This window comes from Anabrus simplex, chromosome 1, assembly GCF_040414725.1.
Source record: "Anabrus simplex isolate iqAnaSimp1 chromosome 1, ASM4041472v1, whole genome shotgun sequence".
Lineage (NCBI taxonomy): Eukaryota > Metazoa > Arthropoda > Insecta > Orthoptera > Tettigoniidae > Anabrus > Anabrus simplex.
This window is the reverse complement of record NC_090265.1, coordinates 1,051,139,564-1,051,164,313: the sequence shown is the minus strand read 5'-3', so window position 1 is coordinate 1,051,164,313 and position 24,750 is coordinate 1,051,139,564. Positions and strand designations below refer to the sequence as shown.

The following is a 24,750-nucleotide window of genomic DNA, read 5'->3' as shown; positions in this document are numbered from 1 at the left end:
CCACATTGTTTGCCTCATACAAAACCTCTTTATTGACAAAAGTTTTTGAAAGAAACTTTCCTCAGCAGGTTCACCTATTCAATACAATTGTTTAACTATTTAGTTACAATAAATAATCTATTTAATGTTAGAACATGTTTTGATACTGTTGGGCCTCTCATCGCAGGGATCCGTGGTTCAAATCCCAGTCACTCCATGTGAGATTTGTGCTGGACAAAGCAGAGGCGGGACAGGTTTTTCTCTGGGTACTCCGGTTTTCCCTGTCATATTTTATTTCAGCACTCTCCAATATCATTTCATTTCATCTGCCATTCATTAATCATTGCCCCAGAGGAGTGCGGCTTCGGCAGCCAGCACAATTCCTATCCTCACCGCTAGAGGGGGGATTCATTCATTCCATTCCTGACCTGGTCAAATGATTGGTAACAGGCTGTGGATTTTCATTTTTTTCTTGTCTAAGAGAAAAAAAATCATGAAAAATACAAATTAAAATAAATTAGATATAAACATTTTAAAATACATATTATAACAAACAAACATATTAAAACCATATTGCTGCATTTTGTTGTTAATTGATGAGGTAGTTGATACAATGCTGAAGTGCAAAAATTAAGGCTGGAATGGTCTCCTTTTGGTATGGTGAACATAACCGTCATTACAAAGTTCCTTTTTGAATGGTTGTCAATATTGAACTTAATGTAAAAAGCTGTATTTGAATTGTCCGAATAGTGAGAACAATCAATTCTCTTCTAGCCTTAGAGTGGGTTCGTTCATGTGTTGTATGTAATAAACTATGGTATGGTATGCTAAGAGGAGAGTAGCTGTAGTAGCAAATCAGTTCACAAGAGCAACATATGGTACAGCAGTAGGTACATCTACTTTCATACACAATTCATTTAATGTATTGAAAAGTAAGTATTGTCTTTATGATAAATATGTTCTCTTCTTATATGCACAGCCACTTTTGCACACTCTTCTTTCCTGCTTCATTATCTACAGGTTTTCACTTATCTCTCACATTCCTGAGAATTTTCTCTCTTCCATTGTTTATCACTCTTCTTGTTACAGACTGAATTTTGTCTGTTAAGTAAAATCTCCTTATAGGTAAAGTACTCTTATAAAGATGAAGTAGATGGTCTGTTATCTATTCTGTAGCAGGACTTAAAATCATTGTGATTCTCCGGCTTCTGGTGCTGTAAGTGATGACTAATGATATAACCTACATCATCATCATCATCATCATCATCATCATCATCTGCAGTTTCCAGTTGTTGGCCAGGTCTGCTTGATATAACCTACAAAGCTCCCATATTCATTGTAATGAAGAACAGCAAACATACAAAGCAGCTGATAGTACTGCTTGGTTGTGCTTATATCCTTGATCTAGATGAAGCAAATTACACTTTAGGTAGGATATCAGCAGTACAGTGCAATGAAGTGTAACATCCCAAAAGCTTCAGTCCACAAAAATAATAATGTTCTTCTTAAGTGGAGTAAACAAAGTTCAGAAAATACATGCAACTGTATCCCTAGATTTAAAATTTAGCCTGTTGTCTACATGACATGAATTACCGCTTAGATAGTTGCTCCTCCTGATTTCTCCCTCAATAGTAGTCATTAATAGCACATTGTATTACTGAGAGGGGAGAATAAGTTGAATAAGCTGAAAGCACTCCAGCGGTGTACCTTAATCACATTTGATTAGTCCCGTTACAAAACCAGTTACGTGCATGATAAGCAATTTGTGGAAAATCAGGAAAAATGAATAAAACAACATAAAAATATGATAGAGGGCTGATTGTTTTGTGAAAAATAGGTAAACATGATAGTAACATGTGTACCAATTTTCTCAAATATCTTAGGAGTAGAAAATAAGTGAAGACCACTTCCAAAACTGCCTACATCCTTAATAAATGATTTTGTAAAAATTGCAGAAAACTAACAACTCTTTTCCTATTGGTGGCACTGGCCAACTTTTACAGTTTTATAGCTGGTGAATACACATTTATTATAGTCATAATTATGAAAATCAAGGCTCAATATTTGCAAAGTTATTAAAGATTTTTGGTTGGATGCAGTAAGTTTTGGAATTGTACAGTGGAATGAGAGAGTTTTGAAAAATGACTTTATCATTTTGATTAAAGTAATATTATAATTATATACATCCCTGTATGCAGAAATCATAAATCATAGAAATATAACTGTATAAAAAGACTGGCTGATTGATCAGGAACGCAGGGAAGAAGCATATTCTTCTGACAGTCAAATGACAATTGAACTGCTTTTTTTTAGGATATTAAACATCTTTATAAAATGCTTTCGCTTTTTGCATATGCACCCTAAACGTTGTCATGACTTCAGTTTATTCATGAGGCATTTTATATGCTACAATTAGGCCATCAGGTCTGATGCACTCATAACAGGCATCTGTTGCTGGAGATTTGGAACTAGTGTTGAAGGATGTGACAAACACCTCTCTAAAAAAATTCATATTTAATCAACTGATCCTTTTTCTGATGCACTAAGTTTTCCACAAATTTTTAATACTACTGTCACTAGGAAGATATTGCCATGCAGATCTTTCTCTACCACAGTGCAAAACAACTCATTTTAGATTGGAAATGTCTCCTTATGGGTCTTCAAAACATTACTATCTATACCTCCACCTCTATTTTCTTTAGGGATGCTCCCTGTGTTCATAAATTTTCGACTCAGATTATGTATTCAAAATCTTGAGATTCCATGTATATTCAGAAAGGCAGTACTACAGACTGAAGTCATACCTTTGCTTACATTTTACAAAATAAACCATAGTAACTAAATTTTCTGGTCAAATGCCTTTGACAGAACACCTCCTTGTAGGAATACTCTGAGATGTGTGCTTCAGTATGAATTTATCTTGGTCTATTTCTAAATAGTTGGCATGAAAACCTGCATGAAATTTTTGTACATCGTGCATTATCAAATCACCACAGCCATAAACACACTGCTTTTGATTATATCCTGAAAGGTTAGCAAGGGAAGTAGGCCTATATCTGAAAAGAAATAGCCGGGTTGAGTGGCTCGGATGGTTCAGGCACTGGCTTTCTGACTCCAGCATGGCAGGTTCAATCCTGGCTCAGTCCAGTGGTATTTGAAGGTGCTCAAATACGTTAGCTTCTTGTTAGTATATTTACTGGCATGCAAAATAACTTCTGTGGGACTAAATTTTGTCACCTCAGTGTCTCAAAAACCGTAAAAGTAGTTAGTGGGATGTAAAGTCAATAACATTATTATTATTGAAAATAAATACATTAAAAGTAATTAATACTGGCATAATTTTGTATTATTTATACTAACTATTCTATTTACACAAAATTGTTTAAAGCATTAGGACTCAGACTCTCAGAATTAAAAATTATAGGTACCATTTCCTCTTATGATTCCCTTGGTTTTTCCTCCATATTAACGGATTATTCAGTCTCTTTTTCCTTCTACACGAGGTGATAGTAATATAGCTAATACAGCATTAGTAATTGTCAAAAACATGAAGTTAAATTGACCTTATAGGAAAATTAAAAGAAGGATGGAGAGAGTTTTGGAACCCAAATAAAAAATAATAGTAATCTTGCTTATGGATTGTAGAAGTTCAGAAAATAATTCATGTAGGGAAAGAGAGAGTTTTTGAGCAGTACAGTACACATGGTGGAAGGATAGAGTTTTGAAAAATTACATCAAATTTGAAGATAAGTTACGCAGGGAAAGAACAAGTCTAGCCATGAAATGGGTAACATATTTGTTAGAAGAGTTTGTTAAGAGATTTAAACCCCCATTACCTCATTTTTTTCTAAAAAGTGAAAGGAAGCAATTATGGAAGTGGGGTCTTCAAGTCATTAAGATATTTTATTTGCATACCATATAACAGGTTATCATATTCACAAAGACACACACATGCGATGCTGTCCATTGTGTACACTGTTTTATTTACTAATTTTCTACACGTTATACACACATAATAATGAACCACCATCCTGAACTCAACTGCCACATTAGTATGACAACCAACTACCAGCACAATAAAATCACAACATGAGTTCACATACTGAATTCGACTAATGATTCGCACTCACAAATCAACTCTTCAACTCAACTCTGCCCTTTTATATACCTTGCCTGACCAGGCTTCTAGAAAAGTATGACACAACATGCTTTCTTGTATCTTCTCAAGTCTCTAATAACCTAGATACAAATGAATAGAACATGCTGTAAAACTCAAGTGACAAAGGTGCGATGTTTTAGACTCTTACCCTGTGTTGCACAACATAACATTGGATTTGTATATCATACTTACAGGTAATAATAAATTACATACTATTAATTATGTGTTCTTACATTAAATAAAGTCATATTAATAAATGTACAGCAGAAGTATCATGACATAACCTCACACACTCTGTTACACAAGACAGATCACACAGCACACAAATAATAAATGATATGACCACGATTTATATCAAACAAAGTCCGTACTGACAACCTGCTGTACATAACTATATAGATAATAATAATAATAATAATAATAATAATAATAATAATAATAATAATAATAATAATAATAATAATAATAATAATAATAATAATAATAATAATAATAATAATAATAAACATCACAAAAGCCATCGAATTAAGAATGTATCTCATACCGTATGTAATTATAAAATTGAGTTTCATTAGTAATGTGATTACTCAAGCATCTAGTATTACTGTCATTTAAAGGGGTGGTTAAAAAGAAAAAGAAAGGTCCCATAATTCTGCCATATGGGACCCGCTCTTGATCGTTACAGGATCAAATAATGCTTCACCTACTGTAATTCTCTGAATTCTATTTTCTAGAAATGTAGCCACCCATTCAACCACTCTTTTATATAGTCCAATAGCCCTCATTTTCATCAGCAGTCTCCCATAACCTATCCTATCAAAAGTCTTGGATAGGTCAATAGTGATACAGTCCATTTGACCTCTTCAGTCTAAAATATCTGCTATATCTTCCTGGAATCCTGCTGGTTGAGCTCACTGGAATAATCTTTCCTAAAACCAAACTGCCTTTTATCAAACCAGTTAGTAATTTCACAAATGCATCTAACAGAATCAGACAGAATACTTTCCTAGAGCTTACATGCAACATATGTCAAGCTGACTAGCTGGTAATTATCCTCTTTATGTTTATCACCCTTTCCTTTGTACACTGGAGCCACTATATCAACTCTCCATTCATTTGGTAAAGCTCCTTCATACAAATAGTAGCCACATAAATAATTATGTTACTAAACTATATCCCAAACCAGTGCCTTTAGAATTTTTTCCAGAAATCTTATCAATCTCAGTTGCTTTTCTATCTTTCTATCTCTGAACAGAACGTTCTTCTCATCATAGGTAAATTTCAGTATTTCGTCAGTATGGGTCACCTCCTCTGCCTGGACCTTATCTATAAATCAAAATCTCTTTTTTTGCAAATAAGGTGTCTACCTCGGTGGCAAATGGTACACTAAAATACATTATTGTCAAGCATTAAATTTTAAATTAACAGGAGAAGAAATTTTTTTTCTAGAATACAATAATATACAGTTTATGCTAACAATTTTTTTTCTATTAAAAAAACAGATCATCCTTAATAAATTTATATTGTTTACAAAATTCTACTTATAATATCTCCTATACTTACAAACATAGTCAACTCATATACAGTATGTGGAATTACTTCAAATAATACTATGCAACTGGTATAAGATTAAAATTTACATTGCATTTCTTTACTTTTTTTACCCATTTTGGAACCTAAGTAGCATAACGACCTGCTGCGTCTTAACCAGAGCCCCCTTTTGCCACCACTTTTTCAGAGTTCCTGAAGGGCCTTCACAGCTACCGTAGCAGTCCCAGGGCCCTCGAAGTCCCCACTGTACTTCACCCCTACAGGCAGTCCCCTACTTTGGCTGTCCAAACTCCTTAGACCAGGGGATGGAATTAATTTATTCACACACATTTTTTATTTATATTAACCTGCACTGGTCGAATGCCCTCTAACATTTCATTTATTTTCCCTGTTGCTGTTTATTCTCTTCTTGAATACCTGTACAGATTTTGGAAAAGGATCAAACACTACCCCTGGTAAACTGTTCCACTCCTTCACGCCCTTCCCAATGAATGAAAATTTACCCCAGTCATTTCTGCTAAAATTCCTTCTAATTTTATACTTGTAGTCAGTTCTGCCAATATAATTATTTTTCAACTGAAGCCTCTCACGGATTTCTCCCCATGCTTCTTCTCCTGTATAGGCTCTATATAATCCTATAAGTCTAGTTTTCTCCCTTCTCTTAAAGTTTCCCACCCAAGTTCCTCTAACATTTCTGATGCACTACTGTTTCTCCTGAAATCCCCTGTTACAAATCTTGCTGCTTTCCTCTGCACACTATCTATTTCTTTTATTAGGTATTCTTGGTGAGGAACCCAAACACTGTTTGCATATTCCAATAATGGACGAACCATACTTAAGTAACTGTTTTCTTTTAATTCTTTGTTGCATCCTTTAAGTAGCCTCATTATGACATGTAAACGATCTGTATGCTTTCCCAACAATGTCATCAACATGACCCTTCCAGTGCAAATTACTTTCAGATCTCACACCTAAGTATTTGCACTTGCCATCTTTTGGGATAACTACCTCATCCAAAGTATATTCAAATTCAGTTTTAAAGCTCCTGTTTGTAAATGTTGTAACAGTTGATTTGCCTCCATTAATCTTCATATTATTGTCTTCAACCCACTGTTGGATACTTTCAAGGTCCCTTTGTAATTCTGAACAATCCTCAATGTTATTATATCATCTGCATACAATCTTATTTTTGATGTTATATTGTTCCCTAAATCATTTGCGTATATTAAGAAAAGTAATGGACCGATTATACTACCCTGTGCAATTCCCTTCCAAACTTTCTCTTTCTGTGATATATTATTTCCTACTTTGACTTTCTGAACCCTTGAATTTTTTTTTTTTTTTTTTTTTTTTTTTTGCTAGTGGCTTTACGTCGCTCCGACACAGATAGGTCTTATGGCGATGATGGGATAGGAAAGGCCTAAGAGTTGGAAGGAAGCGGCCGTGGCCTTAATTAAGGTACAGCCCCAGCATTTGCCTGGTGTGAAAATGGGAAACCACGGAAAACCATCTTCAGGCCTGCCGATAGTGGGATTCAAACCTACTATCTCTGGGATGCAAGCTCACAGCCGCGCGCCTCAACGCGCACGGCCAACTCGCCCGGTGAACCCTTGAATTTAGAAATGTTCTTATCCAACGTATAACCCTTACGTCCAATCCTATTCCCTCCAATTTCTTTAATAATATTCCATGTTCCACTCTATCAAAGGCTTTGGAAAGATCTATGGCTATGCAATCTAACTGGCCTCCTGAATCCAACTGATCTGATATGTCCTGCTGAAATCCCACCAATTGTGCCTCACAATAAAATTTCTTTCTAAATCCATACTGGCTCCTCATGAACCAATTTTTATTATCACATATCCCTCTGATGTTCTTTGCTATTAAACTCTCCAGTATTTTACAAACTATACTGGTCAGGCTGATTGGTCTGTAGTTCTCTGGTTTCCTTTTATCACCCTTTCCTTTATAAATTGGTATGATTATAGATTCCTTCCATTCTTTTGGTATTACACTATTATTTATGACATAGTCAAAGAGAAATTTTAAATAAGGCACTATGTACCACCCCATCTAACCACCTTTACCTCAACAAGAACACTTTAGTGTAAAACTTAATATTCTGAATGTTTTCTGACAGAGATTCATTCAAGTGCTGAACTCTAAAATAGTACTATTGAATTAAAAAAGACAGAGCATGAGATGGAATAAAGAATTCAAGTACACATGCACTAAAATGTTTGATTGTCCATCTTTCACCAATGGCTTTAATGACATGTTCAAACACAGCCCCAGACACATGTGGATACAAAATTTGAAAGACCTGCTTATTAATGAGGTTGTACACAATTGCCTGGTCTTTGAACTCAATGAGGAAGTGAAGAAAGAAAATAACTTCATCAACTGAGTTAGCTGGAAACTTGCATACAGTTTTGTGCATTGCAGCTAATGGATGAGGTAAGTTGTGTAAATTTGTGAAAAGGCAGGAGCAGAAGATGCTTCAGAAGGACCAGAGTAGTCCTGTGGAAGAATTAGAACTAGAACAGAGTTCAGGTATGCTTGAGAGTAATTAGGAACACCAAACATTAAGTTAGGACTCGTAGTGGCTTGTGAAGGATCAGGAGCAAGAACTCTCATTTTTGAAAAACTGTTACAAACCTGTGAGATTACAGGGGTAGTCCTTACCTTGTGGGAGGGGAGGGGTGTGTATAACCTAGAGAAATAATAGGAACTGAAGATACCTGAACAGAAGTATATATTTGCCCTATGGCAGAAGAAATAAACATTTGAACAGGCACAGTGTGATTTTGTGAAACAACCTGAGTAGGCTGAGCATAACTTTGAGCCATGGGAGGATTAGAAAACATTAGAGTAGGAGCATAGGCTTGTGAAACCACTGGACTAGTAACTACTCTCACTGGCATAGCATTAGATTGAGAAAAGCTACAGAATGATAAGTTACTTGACTAGGCATCTCATTTACCTCAGAAACAACCCAGATACAACTAGTTGAGAACTAGGACCACTTACAAAAGATGCAGAAGGTGTAGACACTTGAGCACAAGTAACAATACCAAGCAAATGGCTGTGCGGTTTGGGCCATGTAGCTCTGAGCTTGCATTCGGGAAATAGAGGGTTCAAACCCTACTGTCGGCAGCCTTGAAGATAGTTTTCCATGATTTCCCATTTTGACACCATGCAAATTCTGGAGCTGCACCTTAATTAAGGCCATGGTTACTTCCTTTCCTATCCCATTGTCGCCGTAAGACCTATCTCTGTTGGTGCGACGTAAAGCAGATTGTAAAAAAAAAGTACTGGTAACAATAATATTTGACAGAGTTGGGCTTTCAATTAGTATTACAATTTTGGCATTAAAATCAGAAAAAGATTGCAGCAGTAATTCACACTCCTTACACTCCCTGTCTGACAAGTGAAAAGATAACAAATCACTGACATGATCCGTATAATTCTGGAAATGTTACAGCTGATTTACTGAGGGCTTAGTAGACTGAAACACTGCAATTTGGAATTAATATCAGGAATTATACAGGGAGTATACGCCACTTGCCCTCTCTAACTCCAGTAGCATCCATCGTCTGTCTTCATCCAGGAGCTGCTCGATGATGGCACTTGCCACGTCGGTCCGCACAATTAAAGGTCATCCCGAACGTTGCTCATCACAGGTTGAGACACATCCTTGCTGAAACTTTCCTACCCACCGTCCTACCGTACGGTATGGTAGGGCATTATTCCCAAGGGCTTCCACTAATTCACTGTGACATTCCATCGCATTTCTCCCTCGGAAAACGGCTATTTTGATGTAAGCGCTCTGCTCAACACGGGTTACTTCCATCTCGCACGACACTCACCAACTGATTTATTTCACAGCTCTCGCTGCACTACTACAAGCTATCACAGAGCCATCTGTTGTTCTGCATACACACTATGCCTGCAGAACTTCCATACAACACATATACGTTTGTGATCCGTTCATATATCTACAAGAAAAAAATAGTTTTCATGACTTTTGCCCCAATCCTCGTAGTTTGTTTGTAGGTCATATTACTCACAAAACTGTTGTCTGGATTGTAGCCATGTTTCCATCTTCCATTGTTAAATGAAAGTGGTGGTTTAAGGTCATGGATGAGTCTGATTCCAATCCTTTCAGACCAGTTCTCCAATTCCTCACTGTTTACATCAGTATGTAGATATCTCATTGCAGTACTGTGGCAGGTGAAGTTGCCAATGACAATTTTAATCCTCTGTGATTGGAAGTTAGCTGGCTCCTCAAAATTAAAGATGATATTAGGTGGTTTGTAGCCATATGTTACTGTACAAGACAGGAACCCAATGGTTAAGATTTCTACATCATTGGTGGAAGTTAAGGCAGTTGAACATATGGTTAGATCTGGTGTGATGAAGACAGCATTCCGTATTGGTCGTGAGGTCTCTCTAAGACTAGCTTCAACCCATTTATCTTTGGTCTGCGGCTGTTTGGTCCTCGATGGGTCTCTTGTATAACCAGAATGTCACAGTTACATTGTTTACACATTTCAGCTAGAAGCAGTTCTTTATTTTCCGAGAGTCCTTCAATATTGAAGTTATCACCAGAGGTGGCTTTGAAACAAGTTGTCATCATTTCCATTATATATATCACATTGTTTTGGTTGTACAAGGATCAACCGCTGGGATTTTCCCAACGTTGCCCAGGGTACGCCCTACTGTTTATCAAAATGTTGAATCTGTGCTGTCTTCTTTGACTCTTTCATCAATACACTCTTATCTGGTAAGTTACTGCCTTCCATCTGTTTCATTAACCCAATGGACTCTCATTTAAATACCCCTGCATGACACACTGACTCATTTTTAAATCCCAGTGGAAAAACTGTTTGTGCAGCACAACGGAAAATATATTGTTAAGAAAAACTATATGAGATATTAACCTGAAATTTTGTCATAAGGTGAATGAATACATGCAATGATGTTCTTGTGTGATGGATTTCAAAACATGTTTTAGTTGTGGAGGCCTGGCGTGAAGGTTTTGCTCATCATTACTCTCTGAGTCACTAGTAATATATACATTTCCTGACTCATTAACACTATTTATACTCAACACTTTTCACACAAATTATCGTCTTCTAATTCCTGAAGATCTTTACTTACACTATTGTTGGAATAACTAACTAAAACACTGTTAATTACCTTCACTAATTCTTCATGTTCAGAAACGCACACACTGCTAGTTGCCATATTGACTACTGGCTTGAAAGGAATTTGAAATATTTCCGAGTCACCCTATACACGTGATGTGAAGGTCAAACAAGGGGAACTTCGACATACCCTCGCCTCAACCATCTAGTATACGAAAATATTAATGCAAGAGCCATCTCTTACAAACTGAGCGGACTATAGAAAGATATCTCAGCACTGGCAATGCACGGGCCCAACTCATCATCCGAGTTGTAGGCCATGTGCTCGCAAGCGGGCATGCCTCATCACCCGAGTTAATTGGGTTAACTTATGTTAGTTTTCATACCTATGAGTACAGACAGGTTTTGTGACTTATTTGCAGTTATTATTATTATTATTATTATTATTATTATTATTATTACTATTATTATTATTATTAATATATTTATTTACATCACCTACAGCCAACTGTGGACTACAGTTACACAAACTACCTACCTCTCTTTCTTAGGCTTACACCTTTTTATTTACGTTGTAACTGAAGGTTTTTCAACCTCATGCTGGTTTTCAGCCATTCTTCTGCCGAGTTGTTGCACAGTTTAGCAGGTTCATCATCCCTCAATCCCGCAACTTTCTTCCTAAAGATGGTCCTCTCCATTACGTCCTCTAGTCTTATTTCATTTACCTGCATGTCTTTGTGCACCTCCTTCAGCCAGCAGGGATGAGATTTACATTTTTCCTCTAAAGTGAACAACTTGTGCACAAGTCTCTCCAGGTTAATTCTCTTCAGGTGCCCATGAAAGGTTAACCTTTGTTTCTTCATAACGGTGGTAATCTTTTTGACTCTTACATACAGTTCCTTGTTTGACCTTAGGTGGAAGACAAAACCCTCGGACACTTTCTTAGGACCCAAAATCTTTCTGAGGAACTTACTTTCCTTTTTATCAATCGAGAAATCTTCCATTTTTGCTAGTATTTCTGCAGTGTAACGGCATCCTGATCTGACTACTACACAGTAGTGTCTCAGTTTAGCCTAGAAGGAGATGGATCTGGATCTGTGAATATCATGACTCATTTTAACCACTTAAGCGGGGAGCTCGGTACACACTAGCTCACTCTCAGGTGGGAAGCAATTTCCCTGATTGAAGAAAATATTTAATTACTTGAATAAAAACAATCTTAGACTAAAATGAACTATTGAAGGGCCAAAAGAGAAATATTTACTTGAATATAATGTATTTAGTTGTTGAAAATTTGATTATTTTAATTTTTCAATACTTTGTGCAAAAACGTACTAAGTGCTTTCACACTGTGAAATCGAGATTGCTTCTTCCTAATAGCAAAGCTCTGGTTTTAGTTTATACAGTAACTTTCACCTGAATATTTTAGGCAGTTTACTATCAATCTCTGCCTGGAAAAGAATGTTTCTGTACATGTAAATTGTAGATTTACAAAGTTTACATGTACTTAAAAGATGTACAATGGGGAAATTATAATACTCACGAAATTTTCTGTAATGTTGGTTAGCGCTTTCGAGGGATCAAGTTTATATAGCCTCCTTACAATTCATTAGGGACATAAATGGACTATATTACACTACAATACAGGTAATATTTACAGTATTTACAGTCTTCACAGTGTTATGTCTTTTACAGCTGTTCCATTATTACACACGGAAGCAGGTCATGTTATATAACCTGTCTCGCCTTCGCATAATTTATATAATTCCATTCCAAAATGCGATCGTTTTCTTGTTATGCAAACTTTCCACCCTAGCCACCCTTTCCATAGCAAGAGGTTCTCATCAATTGACATTTTGCCATCAGGGGTATAAGCTTCCAAAAATTTTGCTAACAGGTGGTCAAATACTGGATTTATCTCGTATATTTTGGGAGGAAGTTGTGCATTATTCACCTCATTGTCAGAGATATGTAAAAGGCTGTGGAGGAAAATCTAATAATAATAATAATAATAATGATAATAATAATAATGATAATGATAATAATAATAATAATAATAATAATAATAATAATAATAATAATAATAATAATAATAATAATAATAATAATAATAATAATAATAATAATAATAATAATAATAATAATAATAATAATAATAATAATAATAATAATAATAATAATAATAATAATAATAATAATAATAATAATAATAATAATAATAATAATAATAATAATAATAATAATAATAATAATAATAATAATAATAATAATAATAATAATAATAATAATAATAATAATAATAATAATAATAATAATAATAATAATAATAATAATAATAATAATAATAATAATAATAATAATAATAATAATAATAATAATAATAATAATAATAATAATAATAATAATAATAATAATAATAATAATAATAATAATAATAATAATAATAATAATAATAATAATAATAATAATAATAATAATAATAATAATAATAATAATAATAATAATAATAATAATAATAATAATAATAATAATAATAATAATAATAATAATAATAATAATAATAATAATAATAATAATAATAATAATAATAATAATAATAATAATAATAATAATAATAATAATAATAATAATAATAATAATAATAATAATAATAATAATAATAATAATAATAATAATAATAATAATAATAATAATAATAATAATAATAATAATAATAATAATAATATGGAAAGGTTAAGCATCTTGGAAGACCAGCTGTTAGAAAGAAATACATTTAGGAACACACTGAAGAATTTGGAAGGTGTTCAAGCCGCAGGAAGAACTAGAAAGACCGGAAGAGCCTGCACAGATGAACAACGGAAGCAGGCCAGCGAATGCATGAAGGAGTTTTGGACACAGAGAAAACTCCACATGAAGAGAAAGAAATGAAGTTGTAGCGTGATCATTAGTGGTCCATTTGCTTGTAAAATAATAATAATAATAATAATAATAATAATAATAATAATAATAATAATAATAATAATAATAATAATAATAATAATAATAATAATGTCATTGGCTTCACGTCCCACTAACTACTTTTATGGTTTTCGGAGACACTGAGGTGTCAGAATTTAGTCCCGCAGGAGTTCTTTTGCATGCCAGTAAATCTACTGCCAAGAGGCCGACGTATTTGAGCACCTTCAAATACCACCGGTCTGAGCCAGATTCGAACCTGCCAAGTTGGGGTCAGGAGGCTGGCCAGGCCACTCAATCTGGTGAGAAAATGTCATCAGCTCATAGAAAATAGGTGTAGTGAACAAGCGATTGCGAGAAATAGTGTCCTAATTTAGGTTTTTGTACAATCCCCTGCGGCAACAGAGTGGCCATAAGAAGCTTTATTTCGTCCTTATTTGTCCGGACACGGTCTTGATCTTGATTCGTTCCTTTCATCGTAGTAAATTGGGTTTTATGTGCAATTTCCTGCTCGGCATCTTTTATCTGTTCAGCTATGTTCTGGCATATCTCGTCATAAAAAAGTAATTAAAATATTTTGCTCAGTTTTGTTTTCTCTAAAAACACTCTCTTTACATCACAGTGGAAATTTGGATCAAAGCAGGAATTTCTTTGTCCATTTTCAGCATAAGTTGACGAAGACCTTGCAATGGTTGGATTGTAATCAGTATTATCGTCACAACTGTCACTGTCATGATCACTACTTGAACTGGAATCGAACACGTGTTGTCTCTTTCGCGACTGCTGAACATTCGGATCAACTATGCCCAAACCCTATATATTCGAGCCTGTAGTACTTTATTCCAGGTAATTTCCTGTCACTTACGAATTCCCCTTTGGCAGAACTTACTTCACTAATATCACAATTCTCCCCACTAAATTCCAACATTTTGTTTATCATGACCCGTAAATCATCTTCCTCTGACAGTGGGGGTTGGTAATTCGTTATAGATATTTTAGCGGAAAAAAATGTAAGAAAAAGGATTGAATAGAACCCTGGTCTCAGCAGTCGGAAATCATGAAATATGATTATTACAGATGCGTACAATAATAAAAAATTGTGTAACTCGCGATAAACACACACTCCAGTCGTGAAGGAAGAACTCAAGACTGGGGATAATAAATCAGGTCACAGTTCTAAAATGTCATCAGAGAGGTCTGTTCAGTGTCATAATCTCTAGAAATCCCTTCTACAGCAATATTATTACATCCAAGGGATGATTAGGTGATGAGCTAAAGCTTCAGCGCGGAGCTATTAGGCCTTAGGTCATTCTTGCCCGGACTCAGCTGCGTTCTTTATGTTGCAACTCATGGATGACACATTGGTATTGGGAGAACATAGTTGAAAAAATTCACATCAGAGGGCAGACTCATCCAGAATATGCTGCTGAAAAGGAAATAAGCCTCTGCAGGCAGGCAACTGAGGAAAAAAATATAATTTGAATCGGCGGATATATCCGCATTCCCCACCGAGCAAGCGACTTGCAGCCGCGGATCTCGCAGCATCGCCCACCGAACGGGTTAAATGCCAATTCCACCTTCCTTTCTCTCCCCCCCCAGTGCTTCTGTTTCATTACCATTCAGGGTTATAATCTTGCCAAGGTATTTAAATCTCATGGTCTTTCAGTCAATACCATAAACTGTCTCAGTGCTGTGAGTGGAGTCTATCTTTTCTATATCAATTTACTTGGTCTTTTCAAAGAAGATCTGTAAGCCTGTTGTAGCAGCTCTTTCTTGAAGAATTCCACCTGTTTTACTGTTATCTGAAGATGCTCTGCTAGGAGCACAACCCTACTCTCACTCCATTTTGAAGATCACTTTCAGTCAACTTGTTCTCGATTATTATTATTGGTTGTAGCGTCATACACAACCATCAATCTGGCTCAAGGGAGATAGGGTCACCATCCCTATCCTTCACTTGAGTAATTCTTGTCTGGCGTATCCACATTGTGGGGGTGGGTATCCTTCACATCAGTAGGCCGGTGTGAAGGAGAGCTAAATTCAGGCAGGGACCCAGTCTCACATGGTATAACATGGAACCCATGCCCAGGGTTACGGGTGAAGACTTTAATAGCATCTTAGGCAGAGAAGGAGACCTTCGGAATGGCGAAGATTTGTGGACGAGGCAAGCCATCCACTGTGGGGAAAATTAGAAGAGGAAACCACTGCCTTGTGGAGAAGAGGGATCTTCAAAGGAAAAGGGAGTAAACTCCGAAAGAATATCATCAGACGCGTTAGGCTTAGCAGGTCAGCAGATGAGTAAATTTGTACTTGCTTTCAACTATAATACAAGCCTTGGATGGAAGTTTAAAAATGGAAATGGAATTGACAAGTCTCTGGCTACAGTTGCACAGTATGATGGTAATGCTGATGTTCGTGCAAGTGTTAGATCAGAGAACAAAACCCGATTTGGAACAATAAATAAGTTAAAAATGAATGGGAAGGAAAATTAATTGATTGACCTAATGGAGAGACGAAGACTCGACATCCTGGGATTAAGTGAAGTAAAATGGAAAGGGAAAGGAATGAAGAAACTAAGAATGAGGTACACCTTGTACTGGATGGGTAACAACAAAGAGAAAAGAAATGGAGTAGGATTTGTAGTGAATCAGAATGTTGAACCAATAGCTGAAGTTGAGTATGTAAATGAAAGAATTATAACAATGCACATACATGTAAACAAGGAACTACTGAAGATAGTACAGGTGTATGCTCCACAGACAGGATGTAGCATGAAAGAAAAAGAAGATTTCCTCAATGAACTGGAAACACATATCGTTGATAATGGGAGATCTGAATGCCCATGTGGGAACTGATAGAATGGGATAAGAGAATATTCTGGGCCCACATGGGTATGGCGATAGAAATGAAGATGGAGAGAAACTGTTGGACTTTCATATCAGAAATAACCTTATAATAAAGAACACATGGTTTATGAAGAGGAATAGCCATGAGATCAGCCGATACAGTTGGGATGGACAGTATGGAACACTCATCAATTTTATAATAACAGACCGAGAATGGGGAAGATACGTCATGAATATGAAGATAAACCCCAGTGAAAGTATGGAAGGTGGTCACAGATTATTAATTGTGGAATTAAAACAAGTAAAAATCCCTAAAATTGTACTGAAGAAGAAACCAAAGATTAGGATTTGGGAATTGGAGGACTAGGATAAAAGAATGGCATTCCAGGATTTTATATAAAGGAAGTTGCCTAACACAGAAATACGAAGAGAAGAAGAGTAGGACAATTTAAGACAGATATTTGTGGAAGCAGCAATTGAGGTATGTGGGAAAACAAAAGCAAAGGTTAAGGGAAAGGAGACATGGTGGTGGACAGACAAAATAAAAAAAAGAAATAAAAGAAAGGAACAAGGTGAAGAAAGAAAAGCAAAACACGTATCAGAGGGATGAGAATAAGACAGAAAGGTTACATGTGGAATACAAAAGACTGAAACTACAAGAAAAGAGGAGTATCAAGGAAAAAAAGGAGAAATGTTGGGGAGAGTTTACAAACAAAATTGAGCAAGATAGTCAAGGAAATAAAAAACTATTATACAGAGTAATAAAATTGAAAAGAATAAATCAAGAAAAAATCAAGGCATTAGAGAGAGAGGATGGATCCATAGCACACGATGAAAGGGGTTTTCAGAAGGTGATGGCAAAATATTTTGAAAAACTGTATAATGAGGATGACTGCTCAGAGGAAGAAGGAGATAATAAAATAGAAAGAATAGATGGAGAATAAGAAGAGAACCCAATAACAATGTTTGAAAGGGCAGTGGCATTGTACCAATGTTCAAAAAAGAAAATAAGAAATTTGAAAATTATACCCTATTATCACATGGGCTAAAAATAATGGAGAAAGGCATAGACAAAAGACTGAGGGATATAATAGAAACACAGAGGAAGAACAATATGGCTTTAGACTGAATAGATCAACAATAGACTTGATATTTACAGTGCAAACGATAATGGAAAAACACCTGGAAAGGAATAAGGAATCATCTTCATATTTTTGGATTTGGAAAAAGCTTATGATACAGCTTATGAGAGTAAAAGCAGTGTGCAAGTGGGGAGTGGTGACTCTGAAACATTTTATACAAAAAAAGGTTTCAAGCAAGGAAGTGCACTGTCGCCATTATTGTTTTTATATTGATGGATGAAATCATAAAACTGTAAAACAGAGTATCAGTAGTGATGAAGTGAATGCTTTGGTATTTGCAGATGATGTGGTAATTTGGGAAAAGGGACAAAAGGACGTATGAAGGAGACTGGACATTTGGAATGAAAATCTGAAGGAGTTTGGAATGATAATTAGTAAAAAGAAAACTGTAGTCATGCACTGTGGAAAAGAGATAAAGAGAAGCCAAGTGAACATAGATGGAGAACGGTTAGAGAATGTAGAACAGTTTACATATCAGGGTAGCATTATTAATGGAAGTAATGAAATCAACCCTGAAATTAATAACAGACTAAGTAAAGGTACAACATTTTTATCATCAAGTCAGAGAGCTTTTATGGGATGACAAAGTACCCAAGAGAATGAAATTAACATTATATAAACAGTATTTTATACCAATTGTAACATACGGACTAGAAACGCTGGTAACTAACAAGAGACAAGATAGTAAGATCCAAGCAGTAGAAATGAAATTTTTAAAAACATTGGATAAAAAGACAAGAAGAGATAGAATCCAAAACATTAAAATCAGAGATGAGCTAAATATAGAACCGTTGGTACAGAACATACAGAAAGCAAGACTGAGATGGTTCGGACATGAAAAAAGAATGGGAAAGGAATGGGTAGCAAGAAGGAAATTAGAAAGAGAAGTTAAGGGAAAGAGACCAGTTGGAAGACTGAGAAGAAGGTGGATGGATCGGACTTGGAAGGATTTAGAGAAGCTGGATTGGATGTGGCAGAAGTAATGGAGCAAGAAAAGTGGAAGGACAGAAGGGAGTGGAGGAGGCTTGTTAATCACACCTGGGCGACTGGAGTGGGACATAGATGATGATGATGATGATGATGATGATTATTATTACTATTATTATTATTATTATTATTATTATTATTATTATTATTATTATTATTATTATTATTATTATTATTATTATTATTATTATTATTATTATTGAGCCTCCGTGGCTCAGGTGGCAGCGCGCCAGCGCGCCAGCCTCTCACTGCGTGCTTCCATGGTTCAAATCCCGGTCACTCCATGTGAGATTTGTGCTGGTCAAAGTGGAGGCAGGACAGGTTTTTCTCTGGCTACTCCAGTTTTCCCTGTCATATTTCATTCCAGCAACACTCTCCAATATCACTTCATTTCATCTGTCATTTATTAATCATCGCCTCAGAGGAGTGTGACAGGCTTCGTTAGCTGGCACAATTCCTATCCTCGCTGTAAGATGGGGTCTCCATTCATTCCATTCCTGACCTGGTCAAATGACTGGAAACAGGCTGTGGATTATTATTATTATTATTATTATTATTATTATTATTATTATTATTATTATTATTATTATTATTATTATTATTATTATTATTATTATTGCCCAGCTCCTTAACAATAACAACACCACTACCACATTATTTATAATTATAGTTCTATGATGTAGAATATGGAACTTGTCAAATTCAAATATATACAATTTAAAAGATATTATACCCTAATACAACAATGAAGTTTAATTATTTAATAATGTAATCTTCTGTGATGAGGAAGTGTTATTCCATTTCACTCCATGTTACGGAGAAAAGTTAGCCTACTGATATTTTATTAATGTATTTCTTTTTGTGTTATAGAATGGAGTGAACCTTATTTCTTGGAAGGCCCAACTGTACCAGGGGTGCAGTTCATTAAGGATTCATCGCAAGGAAACAAAGGAGTTGTTAATGTGGATGAAAATTTGTCTGGAGTAGTTATTGCAATGTTAAATTATAAAGGTAAGATTATCATAATTGATTTGCACTTCTTCTTCTTCTTCTTCTTCTTCTTCTTCTTCTTCTTCTTCTTCTTCTTCTTCTTCTTCTTCTTCTTCTTCTTCTTCTTCTTTTCCAGTTCTTTAACAACAACAACAACAACAACAACAACAACACTACCACACTATTTATAATTATGGTTCTATGATGTAGAATATGGAACTTGTCAACAGGAAATTATACAATCAGAATGTCAAAATTGGTAGACAGGTCACATAGGTGCACTTCAGAAAACCAACACCACAGTAGCTGAGGCAATAATAATAATAATAATAATAATAATAATAATAATAATAATAATAATAATAATAATAACAACTCAGCTACTGTGGTGTTGGTTTTATGAAGTGGCGTCACCTATGTGACCTGCCTACCAATTTTCAATTTTGACATTCTGATTGTACTGCTATCTAACAAGAAAAGCAGAACTGTACTGCTGTACTGGAACAGAGACTATGGCAGTGTTAATTTAATTTTGTAGGGAACACTGAGTGGTCCACTGGAGATCGGATCCACCAAAGAATCTGTTTAATATTGATTAGTACTTATGACTAGTAAACACACCCGGGCGACTGGAATGGGACATTGATGATGATGATGATGATGACCTATGACTAGTGTGGGTCTTGGTGGAGAGAGACCTTTGTCTACCATAGACCATCTTGTCAGGCTAGAATGTATTCAGGAGGACTTTCTCTGAAGGGAATAGCCAGTTACTTTTTTTTTTTTTTTAATTGAGAAAACTTCATATAGGCCTACTACTTCTCTATATGGAAAACTGTTCACGTTTATCTGTGAGTACTGTGAGGAAATTTATCATTTTTAAATTTAAAAATTAATGTCTTGGATGTTTTGAGTCAGAATAAGGGGGACATCTATATTTTTATAATTACTTCCAGAAAAATAGTCCACAGAGTGTCACACTATTAAAGATTGCTATCAGCTGCTTAGTTACCACAGACAGTCTCACAGAGATTCCAAATTCAGCTCTGGCAGTTGTTGAAAGACTGCTCAAGAGGGTCCGGTTACAAAACCCTGCTATTTTTCTTCTGTTTCTGCATTCTGACCTAGAGCGTTCCTTGCAAAATACTATTTTATGTTTAGATGATATGTATAGGTTTCTGAGTCAGTTCAGTTTTTCAGATTCATACTCTCCTCATTGCAGGATACTGTAATTCACTCAGCGTGTTCTATTTATGTCCAATTTTATTTAATTATTGCTTAACTGACAGCCAGTTACCCTTTTGAAACTATTGGGATTTTTCATATTTCCACTGCTTTATGTGTGTTCTATATTAGTAAGAGTTCAAGCATCTTGGAGCACGACATTATGACCCTAAGATAGGGTGTACTATTTCTTCCAGTCAGTCATCATTAATCTGCATTTAGGGCTGTCACCCAGGTGGCAGATTCCCTATCACTTGTTTATCTAGTCTTTTCTCACATGATTTCAAGGAACTTGGAAATTTATCGAACATTTCCCTCCACAAATTATTCCAATCCCTAATTCCTCTTCCTATAAATGAATATTTGCACCAATTTGCCTTCTTGAATTTCAACTTTATCTTCATAGTAGGATCTTTTCTACCTTTTAAAGCTTCACTCAAGCGTTTTTCATGCCATCTCTTCATTGACAGGTCAGAACATACTGCTGAGTCAAGCAACTTGTCTTGTTAGTCTTGGGTCTTCCCAGCCCAAAGTGTGCAACATTTTCATAACAATGCTCTTTTGTCTAAAATCATCCACAACAAACTGTGCTGCTTTCCTTTGGATCTTTTTTAGTTCTTATGTCAAGTAATCCTGGTGTGGGTCCCATGTACTGGAGTCATGCTCTAATTGGGGTCTAATCAGAGATTTATATGCCCTCTCCTTTACATCCTTACTACAACCCCTGAATACCCTTGAAACCCTATGAAGAGATTTGTTTACAACCTCATTAATGTGAATACTCCAATGAAAATCTTTCCTTATATTAAAACATCTAGATACTTCCAGTGATCCCCATGAGGAACTATCACCCCATCATCACAGCTATTAAAACTGAGAGGACTTTTCCTCTTGGTAAAACTTACAACCTGATTTTACATCCCATTTACCATCATACCATTGTCGACTGACCATCTCACAACATTGTCAAGGTGTTTCTGTAGTTCCTCACAATTTTGTAACCTATACAGTATAACAACATCTGCATAAACCTAATCTGTGATTCCAGTTCTGTACTTGTATATACATAAGAAAACATAAAGGTCAAATAATACTGGATTCTTAGAAAACTAATGTAACAGCAGCATTTCATAGGAGGGTTAATCATCATCATCATCATCATCATCATCATCATCATCATCATCATCATCATCATCATCATCATCATCATCATCATCATCATCATCATCATCATCATCATCATCATCATCATCATCATTTCCCATTATCCAGCTGTAGCCGGGTAGGGTCAAATATGGTTTCCCTCCACTTTATTCGGTCTTTTCTCCACCCATCTCCTCCAACACTGTGTCCCAGTCCAGGTTTCTTTCTCTAATACTGCGTTGTATTGTGTCCTTCCATCTCAATCGTGGTCTTTTGTGGCCTCTCCTTCCTTGCATAATTTGCATTTCCATTACCTTTTTTTGGCATTCTTTCATCACTCATTCGCTTTACGTGCCCAAACCATCTTAATCGGCTCTTCTCTATTCTATCATTCATTTTTTCCACTCCAATTTCTTCCCAGATTTTCTCATTCCTTATTTTCCTTATTTTGTCTCTTCTACTCTTCTGTATCATACTCCTCAAGAACATTTCAGCTGCCTGTATTCGACTTTCATCCTTCTTTGTCATCAGGGTGTGAAATCATGGGGGGATGGGAGGGTTTTCCCCCCAACCGATGATTTTATTTCAAAGGATCCCCCCACTAAAATTGCCCAGGGGGCAGTATAACAAATATATGACTGAAATTAATGTATTTTACTGTGCATATTTTCATAAAAGCATCAACAATAATACACATATGTTAGAAATAATAGACCTGGGAATAATTTTCTATTGAACATCATTCTTGTTATAACAACAGAATTCAAAGAAAAACATTTAAAATTAACATTTTAAGGGGAGGGGGTAATTTACTTAGAAGGGAATTATATACCCCTATATACTGTTTGAAATAAACACTAGTAGTTAAGCCCTATGATCCTTCTCCTCCCCACCATTTTTTTTCCAATTTTGCACCCTGTTTGTCATTGTTCAAGTTTCTGCTCCGTAAATTGTTATGGGTGCGTAATAGATTTTGTTCATAGTTTCTTTTGCTTCCATTGGGACATCTTTGTCCCATAACATGTTTCTTGCACTATGATAGAAATAGCTTTCAGCTTGAATCACCTTACTAATTTCAGCATTCAGTCGAGCATTCTCCATTAATTCACTCCCCAGGTATTTGAACGTCTCCACTACTTGCAGGGGCTTGACTGCAAGTCTAATCTGACGTTTCCTGTCCTCCTCCCCTCTAGTCATAACAAGAGTTTTACACTTTTCTACACTTATTTTCAATCCACATTCTTTGATCTTCCCATTCACCACATCCAACTGTTCTTGAACCTTCATGTCATCTTCTCCCCAAATCACAATATCATCTGCAAATAACAACATGCTCATTTCTCTTCCTCCATATGCTGCTTTTGCTGTTTTCATTATGTCATCCATTACTATTGTAAACAGGATTGGTGATAGAACACTTCCCGGTCTCAGTCCACTAGTGATTTTGAACCAACGTGTCCTGCCAACTTGTGTTTGCATGCAACTATAACATTCCTTGTACATTGCCTTGATCATTTTTATTAATCTCTGTCCAATTCCTTTTTGCACCAGACTGTCCCAAACTTTAGACCTGGGGGACACTGTCATATGCCTTTTTCAGTTTCAATGAATGTCATCACCATATCATTCCCATACTCTCATTGCTTTTCCATTAGTTGTCTCATAATGAAAATGGGCTCTATTGTTAACCTTCCACTTCTGAAACCAAACTGATTTTCCTGTATCTGTTGATTTTCAACCCTCAACCTCATCCTACTTTCCAGTATCCTCTCCATTATCTTAGCAATGTGGGATATCAGAGTAATTCCCCTGTAGTTCTTTAATACTTTCTTACCGGTATCGCCTTTCTTGAAAATTGGGATGAGTATTCCTTTTTGCCAATCCTCAGAGACCTCCTTATTCTCCCAGACAATCCAGAGAACTCGATATGTCCACTGCAGGCTTACAGCTCCAGCCAGTAGCGGCGACTGGGGATTAAAAGTGCGGCAAAAAATTATACAGACAACAAACAGTAACCTCGTTTGTTGGGTATAGCAGATGTGGGTGGGGGTTGTGTACATCAAAACTGAAGAAACAAGCTACAAAATGGTAAGTTTTATAATGCTGTCTGAGAGAATTTCAACAGAGACGTAAAGGTTGAAAGTTTACCAATTTAATTTTTTTTTCATGATTTTGATCCAATACTACAGAATAAAACTTTCACCAAAGGAAAAATATTATGCATTTATTACAATTAAATAGAAGTATGGCGTGATTATACAATTAAAATAATTTAGTATTCGACTACACACTAAGAAACTAACAGACACTAAAGAGACTGCCAGACTGACGAATGTGCACGGCAAGAGGGTGAACAATACCTCAGTGTCCATGACCTTGCCAAAATATATATATATACATACACCCTTGCCACTCTTCCTCACAGCACGTTTAAGAAAGTTTAAGAAAGCGGAGATTGTTATTAGTGGAATACTGTGTAGAAGGGATACTGACTGGAGGGTGATTCGGGATTTAAATGAGACTATGGAGTGGGTATGTGGGAAACTGGGAGTGAAATTTCTAGATCCTAATGGGTGGGTAGGAGATAGGGATCTGCGCTCAGATGGCCTTCATTTAAACCGCAG

The 24,750-nt window shown here is 35.7% G+C and overlaps 1 protein-coding gene across 1 annotated transcript in view; it reads left to right on the top strand.

Moving 5' to 3' along the window:
* Positions 1 to 24,750, top strand: part of LOC136857948 (cadherin-AgCad1) — a 452,227-nt gene that overhangs the window by 23,060 nt on the left and 404,417 nt on the right. Inside the window, exon 3 of the mRNA XM_067137073.2 lies at positions 19,640 to 19,780. Within this exon, the coding sequence (XP_066993174.2) occupies positions 19,640 to 19,780 (141 nt within the window). The remainder of the gene's footprint in view (positions 1 to 19,639; positions 19,781 to 24,750) is intronic.